Here is a 15,321-nt window from a genome sequence, read left to right as displayed (position 1 = left end):
GCGACCCAGGGTCAGCTGCTGAATAAGTAACTCTCTATTAATGATTTCTACAGCAGAAAACCCCTGACCTCTGATCACTTTCAATCTCAGAAGGGGAAAAAAAAATACGGGGCAGGGGGAGGGGTGAGACCTATTGGAGGGAGATTAAAAAAAAACACCTTTTTCTCCTTGGCCATGTGTGTGGGAGGGTTATTATTTGTGCCTTGCTGTGAGAAAAAGGGCCCGCTGGGACATAGACTCACGTATTCTGGTTTGAGTTTCTTGTCACCGCCTCTAATGGCCGTCTTCTCCAGCTTGTCAATAATAGGGCCGATCATCTCCTCGTCCTTCAGCCTCAGGTCCTCGTGAATGATCTCCATGTCCCTCACTGGGTCCACTGTCCCTTCAACGTGGATGACATCCTCTTCCTCAAAAGCACCTGCAGCGATTGGACAACAAACACATGGAGAGATTATCAGTATAATGACTTTTTAAGCAACAGAAACGGAGCCACAGTATCGATTACACTGACTTCTTGAGATTGAACAGTTAGATTTGGCCCAAAAATTTTTATTTTTTTTTGCAGACAATACAGGAAAAATCCACATGAAAAAGCACAGTGGAAGTCACTGGTAAGTCATAACAAATACAATGAAATACTTATATATTTAATGATTATTTTCAGAGTGCAAGTGTCAGAACTGCAAGAAACCAGCTTGTGTCAAAGTAAGTTCCATTAAAATCGTCTTTAAGTGCAGCACAACACGTTTGATTGTCACTCTGCATTTTTACCCCTTTGTCGCAAAACTATCAGCCATTAAGTTACAAAATACAAAAAAATTAACAAAAGCAAATATGATTTAAGAGAAGAAATCTCAGCATTCACAGACCCCAGGCGACTGTCTTCCCTTATTATTTTTGTTTTGTAGACGTCTTGGCTGTGCTGGTGATTAGGTAATGAGGCTTTGAAGCAGACCATTTATCCAGCAGCGGCTCTCAGGACTCCTGGTTCTCCAGCAGAGGGAGGGAAGGAGGAGGGGGGGGGGCACGGGTCTACATCTGTCACATGAGAGTGACAGATGTAGACCCGTGTACCCCCCCCATACACACACACACACACACACACTTTTACACCAACGGTGGACTGCAATACGTTCAACCCATACAGTTGGTACAGTAAAATCACACATTTTGCTGATAAAGTGGAGTTTACAGTGTTAGACGCACTTGAATAAAAGTGCCAGGACTTTAACATAAAAGTACTCCATTATGTAAAGGTTCTGCCTTAATTGCAGTTAGAGAAAAATAATTAAGAGTAACCCCATGACCCTAATACTATGTAATACGGTTAAAACATTTTATTACTATTATTGATACATCTTTGAGTTATCATCACTTAGTATTTTACAGTCTGTTGGGTAATTAAATCTATAGCAGTGCAGTATCGTACTTCATCAGATCATCATGCTGCATATATTATATATTATACATTTACATACAACATATCAATATATACTGTATATATTTAGGAGTCATAATCCATTGTTATACTTTTATAAATCTGGCATATTTCGATTTGGAAACTGACTTTTGTCAATCCGTAAACAGTGTCACGCTGTGGCAATAGGAATGCCTTCTCACTCAACGGGCCAGCGGATGTCAGGTGAATGATGACTCGGCTTTAAGCATTACCGCGGTGAGGGATGTTTGGAATGTGCGCGGTGGAGTCACTTAACGGCATCAACAATCCACACTCTGTCAACGCCTGAAGAGTGAGGCTCCGTTGACAGGTGAGGCCCCGCGAGACGTGAACGTCACCGAGTGGATCCTCACCATTCATCACCAGGCTGCCACGTTGTCTTTCAACAGGCTCCAACAGGGATGCATGTAGAAAATATTGATGATTCACAGCTGTGTGCAATTTCCATTACGGGAACACTGCTGCTCGGACCGTCGCTGACAGTTTTTTAGTTGCAAAACAATTTGAAATTTGGTCGGGACCCTTGTTCAAACATTTGTACTCTCAAGCAACATTGTTGCCGTCAAACAGGAAGTTGTTGCATATAGACTTATGGCTCGGCCTCCCCCATCACCAATGAACCGTTTGTTGTTGGCCCGTGTGGGAGGCACCACTGTTTGGATCAAGGAGGGACACGTGATTTACCTTGAAACTAAACCGGGAGGCATTTACAATCCAAAATCGCTGATCAGACACATCTAAACAGCCAAACGACAGTCAAGCAGAAATCCTTTTCACTGCATGCGAGTCAACAGAAGCTGTAGACTTTTGTGCAAGCTGTCATCCTGTGCGTTGTCCTCATGGTGAAATGAACTTATCCAATTACTCTTTGCCTAATCAGGCTGTTTTGGTTCCTCTCCTCTTGCAGAGGTACTCCACAGTATAAACAGTTCACTTACGGCGCACAGAAAGGGACTAATCAGTGGAATTATTGTTTTGCTGCTCCAATTTACCAGCTCCCTGTTCACCACTGATTGGAATGAAAATTTGCTATTGTGTCTGCATGAACTCTGAAAATATAATGCAACGTAATCATTTTGTTAGCTGCAAGCATGTACATATATTATAAACAATTACGATGTACAGCTTTGATACACAGTTTCAAAACGGAAAATGCATTCACGTTTGTTGTTCAATTGAGTACATTTTAATGTGGAGTAAAAATAATCAAAACAGGTTCATATGGTTAGTGAAGCACTTATTATTTGTATAAATCCCTGTTAATGAAAGCATGACGAATGAATATAGGTTCAAAATTGTATACACCTCAAGCAAGCACAATCATTTTGTAACACCTTTCTCACCTTTTTAAATAAGTTATTCACATAGACATCCTCAATAAAAAGCTGATAAATCAAAATTTCCAACAGTCTTTGAAAGAGCAGTGGCAGCTGATTACTCACTATTTAGTCATCAGCTGACACTCTCCTCTGACTGCCACATATTCCAAAGTAATTTGCTTTAATTAACATCGCCTAATTTAACATTCACATCTACTTTACCGCCGGCCCATTCAAGGCTCAGAGCTGGAGAACAAATGCACGAGGGGAAAAGAGAGGAGAGAAATCTGGGGGGCTATCTCTACAATTAGTCCTTTAACAAGCGGGCCCGGATCGGGCTCTGTGAAGACGGCTCTTATGAGTCTGCGGCGCCACACAAAGCCACATGCAAGACAGTTAAAACACACAAAAAAAAGGAAAGGAGAGGATGGACATGCTCACGAGTCAAGTCTGTGGAACAATTAGATTTCTACTGCTTCATTTCAAATAGTGCATGTTTTGAAGACACTATTAACAGGTGCTCCTTTATCGACAGAACAAAAGGATTAGTCTCCAGAGGGCGAGCGCTGTTCAACGGTCTGATTAGGGATCAGGCTAAGCTCTACAAAATTATGGACTTACAGCAGCACGGCGGGCTGGCAAGGCCTGAGAGGATATGACTACATTAACTGGTATTTACACTGACGAAGGCAGCAGAAGGAGAGATCATTAATTGATTTGACTGACTTTGTTTAACGTCGTTTACTTTAACGTTACCATGCGACATGTCACATTTTCTTTCCATATAAACAAATGATAATGAAATATAAAAATAATTATCAAGCTTTTCCAGTTCCAGCAGGATTAAGATAATGAACGAGCTAAACAAACTTGAGCTATCATCACTTTTGTGTCAGTCACACAAACGAGGCAGTCTGACTCAAGTCAAGATCAATACTGACTGAGCTGCTTCCTCTGATGCTGCTACCTGGAAGGATATGTGGTCAACATATTTCAGTTAAATTACAGTATTCATTTACTTCAGACTTCCTCTGCATGTCATCACATGCAAGATGCGTACGAGACCATCTAAAGCACTGCTGCTTTTAAAAGGCTCTTGCAAACTCTGTGTCGCAATTCTGCTGGTATTCAGAGCAGTAAAAGCTGTTTTATGAGTCAGTCAGGAAAAGCACGTTATGTCTTCCCAGCATAGAAACAGTAGCAATGCAAAACGCAAAACATTTATGAGTTTTCATTCGGGAAATTTCGCCTCGTTTTAGGGTACATGAAATTGAAAGCAGTTTGTAGTAGACTGCGTCTGTGATAGGGTTTATGTCCTGTTCAGTCTTTTTTCTTTGCCTAAATCAATTATGGCAAATACATTGGCTGCTAAAAAGCCATTTGACACCAGAAACCGGTGCGTGTGAGCCCTTCAGAGCAACGCTGAAACACGTTTGATAACATGATCCCATCTTCCAAGATAGATGTGAAATCATAGCTCCCGATAGTATAAATATCTGCACCTTACAAGGTGTCTCCAATTCCCAGCGTGTCATTCCCAACTGACTATTAACAGCTGAATTTGATATCTCTGATGGAAAAAGACATAAGTGGAAGCCGCTTGCACGCGCCTGCTCTGTGTGCCGTCGACATGTGGATGTATTTGAGCAGTATTCATAAACTCCGACGGAAAACAACAGCGTTAATTCTCCTTAGCTTAACCTCTGTCAGTCCATTTATTCCGTTAAACCACTGAGCACGAGGGTCCCTTGATTGAAAGGAACCGTCATACGCGCGCCGCTGTTGTCCCACATCATTCAGAGAACAAACCTTTTTAGATCTTTAACTACTATAGTGCTGCTGATTGCACAGGCACCAGCAATTTCCTAACCAACCGCCACCTGAACAATGATGTGTTCAGCTTTCAGACCCTCCAGCCTTTCAAAGGTGAATCATTTCGCAGTTTGGAGCGAGATCTCCATAGCAACTCCTCTTTGAAGGGTTTAGAATCACCATCCAATAATTCTATGATCATCGGGCCTTGCCTTTCCCAGTGGTTCTTTTCACAGCAGACAGGCAAGGGGGGCATGAGGAGGAAGCAGGAAGATTTTACAGTCTATTTCAGGCAATTCATCTTGCAGCCCCATTAGAATTCAAAATATTGCGACCTTCAATCACCGGGCATGTTATCTGGAGCTGTGGCGATCTCCAGTCAAGATGGGTAGACATTTTGCTCTAATCATCCACGATGAGTGGAGGCTGACAAAAACTCTTCATTCTCCCTGAAGAAAAATGCTCATTTAAATGCAGCGACAGCACCTCAACACAGCTCCGAAAACACACAAAGGGAGGGTGGTACCAACGCACAGCTAACTGATCTACGTTTACAATTGCTGTATTGGTAGACATTGCTAACATAAACAAAGTCCCTCATAAAGCGGAGAAACGCTTGTTTTTCTCATTGATTTGCAATGCAACATTACCGTTTTCTTCAAGCATGATGTCAACGTTGGGGCAGCAGCCAAGGCCAAGCTGAGAACTGGTCCTAGCTCCAACACGGCGTATATATTTGTCCAAACGTGCTGTTGGAAGTGGGCTGTTTGCTTTTAAATAGCAGTTACCTTTGCTACAAGGGAGTGGATCGTGGCGGGACATAAAAATATAAAGAAACATAATGACACATTCATTCACAGAAGAAATATTGGTCACAGATCGACTATCGACTTAAACCTTGCACTTGTTCCCTCTTGCACAATGTGGTGCAATTTTCATCTTCACGAGTATTCATTCAGAAAACAGTTTTTCATACAGGCCTTTGGGGGTTATACAATTGTATACTATAGGAAATATTCGTATTACTATCCAAAGTGGTAACATGATTCTGATGAAGTGAGCTAAGCTCATTATTTCTGCTCAGCAACATTAAAGCGATACATTGGTTGATTGTTTTTTTGTCACAAATCCAATAAAAAAAGCTACAGACAGGAATAAATAATGTCATCTTAATACTTTTTCCCTTTTGAACGTCAATGAACCACATTGTTGCACCATGTGAATTACTTCTTCGTGACCACTGTTGTTTATTTTGAGTCAATCAGTCACCAGTAGTCGATTTGTGCATTAATCCGCTGCTGAAAATACTGCTGAACGAATGCATGTTGTGTATCATAGGGCTCCTTACAAAGCCACTCAAACTCCTCCCATTACTATTACTGTGTAGGGGAAGATTTCCATCGGCAGTGGCGCAAATGTTTTTAAACTTGACAATAAGAACATTTAAAACGGACCCCTTGGAATTCCTTGCTGCAGTGTTTGTTGATGTAGTGGCAAAAAGGAAGTAAACTTGGACCAAAACTGTTGCCCTGGCAACAAAACGGCAATGAAAATGTATTCCTTCGCTGCAAAGTCGGTTCCTGCGTAAGAACACTGATGGATCCAAAGAAGAGAGTCAAATTCCTTTTACAAGTTTGGACATTGTATTGTGCTTGGGAGGAAAACTATGACACAAATGAATGACAGGTTAATTCATAATAATGAATTAGTGAAAATAGACATGCAAGATCACGTAACAATAATGAGGAAACTGAGGACACGTCGATGCCGTTTTGTTGTCTTATTTAGCCATCGCCTTTATTAAAACACACAAAATCCTGAGAAATAGGTGAAAACTCTCGAGCCTTTGTTAGAACAGAACTTAGTTCAGGGATCTAACAAAACACCCCATTCAATAAACCCATTAACTTCGACCCAAAGGAGCCGGAAGTCCAAAAACGATGACCCGTTTCCGTGACTGATCCCTGCAGCACTCGATTGGTTGCATAGATTGAATGACAATGACACAACAATGCATTGAGTAGGTGAAATGATGAGAGATTTACTGATCTGTCTGAGTCACACGCATGGAAGTCAAGGGGCAAGGAGAGATGTTCTGGATGTTTGTTTGTCAGGTTTTACAATTTGTGAGCTGGTGAGTGACACAGAACAACCGTCGGCGATCGGCCCCAACTGGCGTCAGCGAGGAGGCCCGTAAGCCATAAATCAGTTTGAATAGTCAATCCTGTTTGCTCACAACGCCTGGAGCAGAACAATCATTTTGATTTGTTCACTGTAAGCGATGAGTCTCCTGTGTGCTGACGTCTGCGTGATGCAACAACCAAACATGAATGGATCGTCCTGACACATTCAGCAAAGCACAGCCAACTGATGTGATCACTCACATTCATCAGAGTCCGATATTCACTCGTTAATGATGCTTCTTTTGAAAGTCAGGATAGTATAGTCGAGGATAGTCGAGCTCTATATATAGTGAACCTTTTTAGTTTAGTCGCTAGGACCAATTACAGGGTCAATTTGCTGCTGACTGGCTTTGATTTGAACATATTAGCCTCACCACCAACAACGGGAAAAGCACATTGCGACACTCCCCAAGCGTTTGACACATTTGATACACATTCACAGAGCATCTCAATCAGACGTGGCGGCTACGCGCAGCTCATTTGCTTTTGGTCTGTTAGATGTTGTCCAAGCTGCTGTTGCCACAGTTACGGGTTTACATTTACAGAGAATAATGTGAATAAAAAGTGCCCCCTGTGTAGAATTGAGACCCCTCAGCATGTGTCACTACATCTTCTGGTTAGTACTATATTAAGCACTGCCAATGCTGGATGACAATAACAAATTGCTGGTGTTGTTATTTGTATTCTGTAGGTTATGACGGCAATCAATGCACAACGTAGACCAAAAAAAAAAACGTTGTGTCCAACTAAAATTATTTTCCCCGCCAATTAATCTGTCAGCTTTTTTTCAATTAACTTTTTGGTCGATAAAACATTTTGTTTTGTCCTTCAACTTCAAAGACTAAAGTCAATCTTTACTAAGCCGGAGTTACTAAATGTTTGGCCTTATTCCTATTAAAATGTCAGTAATAAATTGGTTGCTGATAGAGGAGGAGAGGGAAGCGCCGCGATTTAGTTTAGATGCTTAAAGCACAAATATCTCGATTAGAGTTTGAGTCTACGCCAAAAATAACAGCTCCTTTGCCCACAACCACAGTAAAGATACAGCATCTTATGCCTCGGTTCTGTGTCGCGCAACCGTAAATAAGTCTTCATTAGAAGTGAACCAGAGCTTTCCTGCTGCGAGAGAGGTCGACACCGTGTGAGCCTTGAAACATCTAATTGCTGGGAACCAAACATCTGGGAATAAAGCCAGGTGAGCTGGCAGAGTTGCTGGGGGGGAAACACAGGAGCAGGTGAAGTACAACGTGTCCGCGTCTCGTCTCAGACAGCGATGGGGGGGGGGTTGCAGCCGCTGAGGAAGCACCGGGAACACTCAATAAAACCGTTTTGTTCATCAGCCATTCAACAGAGTCAGTTTTCAGGACACGGCGTAATAGTTGAAAATCGAGTTAGACTGCTGGCTAGAAGCAGTTGAATCTTTTAAGGCAACGCACAACACGCTTCGTGGTAACCTTTTCCACAACTCCTAAAACAAATCATGGAAGCCCGGGAATGAAGGACCTTGAGGAACAGAAAACTAAGCATGATTTCATCAAGCTTAGGTTCAATTTCTGGTCTCATCAGAGTGCACTCACTATCACCGTTTCCTGTTACTAATGCTGATGACTCGCATCTGTATAAAAAGACACAAATTCACACACAAAAACACACACCTCTCCAGACACGAAAGAGTGTGATCCGCCCCCACACACACCTTTAATCAAGCAGCACCGCATGAAGGTAGCTGCTTCAACGCGGCAGTATGCTCGACACCGGACTGATGTAATGGCAAAACAAAACCCGTTATGTTTAATGGTTAACATGTGAAACACACAACGGCCTGACAAACACACAGACACAGCAGAAGCTCTTGGTCGCCTATTTATGACAGTTGAGGACGTTTTCTTTGCGGGAGCGGAGACAGAAGAGTCGGTTCTGAGAGGATCTGGCATTTGACTCGTACGAAAGGAACTGTGGATGTTTTTAAACCACGTACAAGGGGATGTTAAAAGTATAAGAAACAATGATGACGCACCATCAAAAAGTGAACAAATCAAAATATACGTTTTGACATTCTGATTAAATACTAATTTAAATCCCTCACTGGTTTAACGAATTTATTATTAATCCACAGCCGAATATGGTCCTAAACAATTAACACTATTAACTCCTATTGGAATGAAGTTTGTGACCAGCTGTGTGCGGATGTTACATACCGTTGTATTTATTCAAAAACAACAACTTAATACATTGTTAGTTCTGTTTACAAAGGAAGAAAATAAAGAATCACAGAGGCTTTAGGATTCAAGTTGGATTTTACCAAAAGTGAACTGATGAACCTGTTAATTGAATCTTGGGTGAATTGTTCACTCGGTAGATCTTTATTAGCTCTTATTCCGGTTACTCTTCTCACAAACTACAGAGTCAAAGGCTATTTGAAAACTGTGCATCACTGACAAGTCATTACGTTTATTCCAGGATGGAGACAATTTAAAAACCAGAGAGCAAAATGGCATTAATCTGAACCCTTTCTTCCAAGCATGCCACCATCGACTCTCCAATCACAGTCTTTCACACAGCCGATGTCAATGAAAGAGTATCAGTCAAAAAATCGGCTACTTTTCAAAGGGGCTCCGAAGTCATTTCAATTTCTGTAATTTTAATGGCTTGAGCATGTAACACTTTAATTGTGTTAGAGACCATGTCAGAGACACAGAGGAGCTTGAGGGAGACTTTATTTGCAGTCGGGGAGGGACAGACTGAAGGCACAATCACACTTCTACAATCCCAGAAGGGAGTAGTTCAAACAATTCCAAATATGTATTATTCATGTTAACATTACCATTATCATTGTTGTCAACAGTATTATAAGCAGCGGCAATAGTGTTTACTATTCATTATCACATCCTTTATTCAAAATGTATGCGGGATGTAAGAAAGAAAAAGTAATCCTCGCAGTACGTTTATCGATAACCGACTTTGGTCCACTGTGCTCAAAGTTAATCAGGAGTGTCGGAAGGAATCATATAATACGATGTGGTGTCCTTCTGAACGGTCTTGTTATGTTTCCAAACCCCCGAACATGCCGCAGGTTGTGCGAAGCAGGAATGTGAGGTTTGATCTGACTTCATTAATGCCGACTGTGATGTTGATGCCCCAACAGCAACGCCACAGCAAAGCTAAGGGCTTTGCTTTTTATTTCTTCTTCTGACCAAATGTTATAATTACTTGAGCTATAGTATGACGCGCTGTGATTCGCTGATAACATTAATTCCCAGCAGCCCTCAACCTGTGACTCACGTGTCATGTGGAAGATCACAGGCACTGATGTGGGACAGGAAGACCTTCTCCGGGCCTTCAGCGCCTTTCACCAGGCAAGCAATGTCAACAACATTGAGGAATACTGGCATTTTGCTGCAACCCAGGAAGGAAAAATGGAAAAAAGGTTGGTTATTTAAGACTTTTAACTTTTTAAAATATCGTTTTCATGACAATAGAAACGTTTTGCATTGTTCAATATCCAGTACCACATTCCTGTAAAGGAAATGTGCTTGTAAGTTGTTGCATTGCATTGCATTACATTGTTTAGTGTTTTTCTCACACAAATTTGCAAAAGTGGTGGACAATATACCAGACGTTATCTTATTAATATGTTATTTCATACAAAAGGATTCTGTGACACTCAGTTTCTAGCTTATTAAGTCCAGCTGAAGCTATACTCTGTCATCTGTTAATTAAAAAACAGGCTGAGTAATTTCATAAAGCAGCTGTGCCTATAGTTTCAAAAATACTATTCAAACATGAGTAAAAAACTTCATTTGTTGAGGAAATTGCAGAAGGACTCTACAACTACAATGCCTGTGTACTATTTAAATAGGAGAATCCATTCATTTCTGGTTTTGGTCTATATCATTTGATAATGAATATACTAATTTTTGCCCGTCGGAGAAGCACATCACACTAGTTCTGTACAGCTCAACGAATCTGAATTCAGCCTGCTTAAACGGCTCCCACACGTGTGTAGGATAGCCAGGTGTTGGAGAGCAGTCATGCATCATACACAAGCAGCAGCTACATGTCAACAACGCCGTTACAGGTTTCCTCACACCTATTGCAAGGAGACCGTCAACGACTACAGATCCGAAGTGTGATTAATAGGTCAATGATGAGACCCCATACCTGGGAGGTTTGCGGAATTGGCAGAGGAAATCATAGCGTTCATCTGGAATGGGCACTCTGCTTTCATTTGGGTCAATGGTGCAGAAGGGGAAATTTTCAGCTGCAGCCTGACTCTTTGTCAACACGCTGAAAAAGGTTGACTTCCTGGAAATAAAAAACAGCAGTGGGGTCAATCCATCTGAAAGTGCTGGTGTTCAGAACCTGATGGGTCGATGGTGTGATGCTGAAACACTTTAGTAAGTTATGCAAGATTGGCTTTTTTTATTTTCTAAGAAGGAAAAGTTTATTCTGATGGACTGAATAGATGAGGGCTGGAATTGGTTTACCAAAATTATCCTGTGAAATACGTTGCCCCATTACAAGGTCAGATAATCCCATAATAGATCAATTGTACATGGACTCGAGGGGCAAATTACATTTCTGATAGATCTCTGCTGTGGAACAGGATCAGCAGAATACCATGTTGTGATCATAGAGATTTATTTTCTATGGCGCAAGAAGCAGCTGAAGTGTACTTCAAAATCTACAGACAATGGCAAGTGTCTAAGAGTAATGATTGCATGGCAGTTAACTATAATCCAGGATTTTCCTTTTTTATCCCGTCACTCAGTGCTTCACGTTGAAATTATTGTTTGTTACGTCCTGCGGGCATAAAATTGCTCAAGATTGCTAAAGTGCATGCATTAATTCCTTATATAAAGTTAAATTGTTTCTCTAACATACTTGAGGGCTCTCCTTGGGTCACCTTGGGAAAAAAAGAAAGACATCCACAGGTTTCCATTTCCAGGTATAAAAAGTTATGAATAATCAGGAAATGACTTAGTGACATAGTATATATACTAACTAGAGTCTAGCATGCTGGTCGGCCAGGTTTTGGAGCGTTTTTCCATATAGGTGGGGGGCAGAAAGTACAGTAAGTGTGAGAAATCTCAAGTAAATATAAATGAGTCAATTCACAATTATAACAATCTGGGTTATCAGTGTCCTCCCAAAGGTTCTCAAATAGGTTATTGATTATTATTAAAGGTAATAATTAGTGGTTATCAATAGATAAATAACAGCTGTGGCCTGAAAACCAAATCCATCCTTCAACCAGAGACTAAACATCCGCTTAAAACAAACTATAAAGTAAAGCTGAAGGAGTAGAAAAATGAGGAAGGAACTCTTCAATCAATGCACACTCAACTTGAATTTGTGGATTTGCTATTCGTTCCATGATCACACATGTTTTAATTTCAATGAGGGGTCAGAGCGCAGGGTTGATAGCTAACAACAAAACATGCTGGATACGACTTGTGGCCCTTTGCAGCTCGTCAGATCCTCTTTACACTCCCGTTTCCCGTCCAGCTGCTCAGATTAAGGCAATAAAAGCCACAAAATGAAGATATTTTAAAAATGAATAAGGATACCTCACTTTGAGTCACTTATGCCACACACTGTGCAGTTTCTCCAATAAGGGGCTCAATTGAAAAGGATAAACTTGTGCGCCTCTGAGGGGATGGAGAATATGTGCTGTTCCAAGAGGAGCGATAGCAGCAAGATTGGCTGAATCACACCATCAAGTTTCTCGTGTGTGTGGAAAATGGTCAGTTACGCCCAACTAACAGCAGGCTGGCGTTTGAGCGTAGTTCATTCATGAAGAAAGCATGGGATGGTTGGCAAGTTGTACTTTGACACAAATGTGGTATCGCCGGCCACCACCTCGATGAGTTTGACTTCTTATACCAAAAAGAAATGGTGGTTTCGCCGTGGTAAGAAACGAAAACCAATGGAATGTGAAAAATTGGATCCTTGTGCAATGAGCTCCAAATTCTAGAAAAACAAGCTAAATACATGACTGAATTTATTCTCTTTCTGTCGAGAATGGGGATATAAAACAATACAGGTCCTGAAAAAAATATACATAAGTAGTACATTAAGTTTAATTTTTTTGTTGATTATTATATGTGGGTTACAGTTCATGGTAACCGGATTGACGTCGCAACATCATTGACGTTTCTGTCCATTTTTTTAGGCTTCTTGAAAAACAACATTTTATGTGAAAGTCACTCAAACTGTTTTGAGGAGCTGCAAAAGGATGAAAACCTCCAAGCTAAGCAGAAGATAAACTATAACTGGCCCTTCCTGAGAGTCCCGTAAGGTATATATATATATATATATATATATATATATATATATATATATGTTGGTAGATGCTGTCAAGGTGGATTTGTCCGACATTCAGACAGTGTCTGCTAACACGGTGTGACCATATAGTACAGATTCTTGTTAACTTGTCCACCTTAATAGAACTTTAAATATTATTTGTCTAACCCTCGTGTTCTTTCTTCACATCAATTACTTGTTTTTTATTACATTGACTCATTGACCAAAAAGAATATTAATAAACACCTCAATAAGGCTTTCACACATGCCAGTGTGTACTGTGTCTTTCATCATTGGGAACTTAACCCACTAACATTATATTTTCACTTTTCCTCTCATCAAATATTATATATTTCATCATCATCATCATCATATATCTACATACCGTAGATGAAAGAGACAATATAAAATATATTTTGTGCAATTTATTCTCATTGGGTTTACAGCTTGCATTTCTTAGGCGTGTTGTGTGAACTAATAATGAGAAGAAAACTAGCTTTTCTTGTGAAGCTTTCCATGCTTTTCAACTTGCTAATAACCGTGTCAATGACTGTGAGCTGGGAGCTGATTCCAGCATCTACGGTCGCTCAGGGAGAGTTCTGTGTTTTGTGTTCACTTTGTGACGTATTTCCTTGGACATAAAACATAAAAGACATGTCGGACAAGTGAACGTCCAAATTACCAGCTATATGAACGCGAGAGTGACTGCGTGTAGTATGTGGTGGACCAGAGAGGTGTCAAGGATGAACCCTGACCTCTGAGATGATCTGACTGATAAGTGGGTATTTAACACTGGGGGACAATAGGGTTACTTAATGCTTTTCATTCATTTAAAGACCTTCTCTGAATTCACAGTATGGCAGGTCCATGTTTGTGTGCTGGTGTGATACAAATGTAGATGGTTCATGACACATACTCATCAATAAAATGTCACACACAATTAAGCTGTTTTCTCTAATTGAAAATAAGGCCTCTGTGATCACAAAACCCACAATAATGAAAACAATACAGAGTACAAACTTGAATGATATCTTTTGTTAAAGGATTTAACTTTTAAAACTATAATGTTTGACACATTCCAACTCCTTGTAAAATAGTGACTTTATAAGTGCAGGTTTACCCTTATTCATAATACGTATATATTCCACCATGCAAATGTAATTCTGAAAGATTGAGCAGCTCACACATTTAGACAAAGGAGGAACACTCCTCTGTTAGTTAAGGAACGCTGAAAGGTTTTCCAAAAAAGGATTTTGTTCTCTTTATAATGTACATAGAAATTGTTTACATCATCTAGCCCTTTTCTTTGTTTCAGTAACTTGTGGCATGCCGAGAAAGCTCCTGAAACAATTATTCTAACTTAAGTCCAACTTCTAATCTTTAGTTGTGCATTCTGCAGTTTACATCCTGCCTTACATGCATTTATATTCACGCATCACAGTTCAGATGCTGACAGAGCACGTGCTGATGCATGCAGTGCAAATGGTTAGAAAGCGAAAAGGTGAGAAAAAAAAACTTTACTTACCCTACATTGGGCGGTCAAACCACTCCTATTTCTAATGAAGTGCCAAACCTTCCAATCAGTGCGTCTTTGGCGCGTCCGTGGAGATGTCTGCAGTCAGAGCGAACCAAAGACCATTACATAACTTACAATACGGAGCTGTTCCTCATAAACTGCACCTTTTTGGGGTGGAGCAATCTCCCCTCTGTTACCCTTCCACAACAGCTCACCAAAGCAGAGAAATCACCACATTCGTTGGGAAAGTGTGCAAAGCGGAGTCCATCGACTGGTTCGCTGCCCCGCAATCAAAAACAGATCATGCAGCCAAGTGAAAGTTGATTCTGCAAGCAGCTCAAGCTCAGCTGAACTTCCAAATGTTGCTGTCGATGGTGGTAATCGATGTGCGCTGTGCATTGGAAGCGGAGTTGATCTGTATCGGAGGCTCAACAGCTGCACTGATTCATTTGAATCATTCCGACAAACTGGAGATGCGTCTTTACACCGACTGTTGAGACAGTCGCCCCCCCCCCCCCCCCCCCCCCGAGGGAGCAGAATATTATACTGCGAGGCCAAAATATCTGCAGGAAAAGGAAGATATTTCAAGTGGCGTCTGGACAAAATCTACTTGTGTCCACTGTTTATATTCCACGAGCTGCCACTGGCACGTGTGATGGTCTGATAACAAAACAGCTTTAGAGGCAGAGAAACAGAAACTCATTGCCCCCCCCCCCCCCCCCCCCA

At 41.0% G+C, this 15,321-nt stretch overlaps 1 protein-coding gene across 5 annotated transcripts in view; it reads right to left on the bottom strand.

Moving 5' to 3' along the window:
* Positions 1-15,321, bottom strand: part of LOC120834281 (obg-like ATPase 1) — a 36,957-nt gene that overhangs the window by 19,318 nt on the left and 2,318 nt on the right. For 4 of the 5 annotated variants that reach the window (XM_078091067.1, XM_078091068.1, XM_078091064.1 and 1 more), the window contains exons 2-5: positions 14,605-14,691; positions 10,935-11,078; positions 10,056-10,169; positions 243-418 (exon numbers count right to left, since the gene is read on the bottom strand). In XM_078091067.1, the coding sequence (XP_077947193.1) occupies positions 243-418; positions 10,056-10,062 (183 nt within the window). In that variant the 5' untranslated portion in view covers positions 10,063-10,169; positions 10,935-11,078; positions 14,605-14,691. Of the gene's footprint in view, positions 1-242; positions 419-10,055; positions 10,170-10,934; positions 11,079-14,604; positions 14,692-14,810; positions 14,949-15,321 lie in introns of those variants that run through there. The other variant, XM_078091065.1, reaches the window with a different exon arrangement.

This window comes from Gasterosteus aculeatus, chromosome 16 (genome assembly GCF_964276395.1).
Source record: "Gasterosteus aculeatus chromosome 16, fGasAcu3.hap1.1, whole genome shotgun sequence".
Taxonomy (NCBI): domain Eukaryota; kingdom Metazoa; phylum Chordata; class Actinopteri; order Perciformes; family Gasterosteidae; genus Gasterosteus; species Gasterosteus aculeatus.
This window is presented reverse-complemented; position numbering and strand designations above follow the sequence as displayed.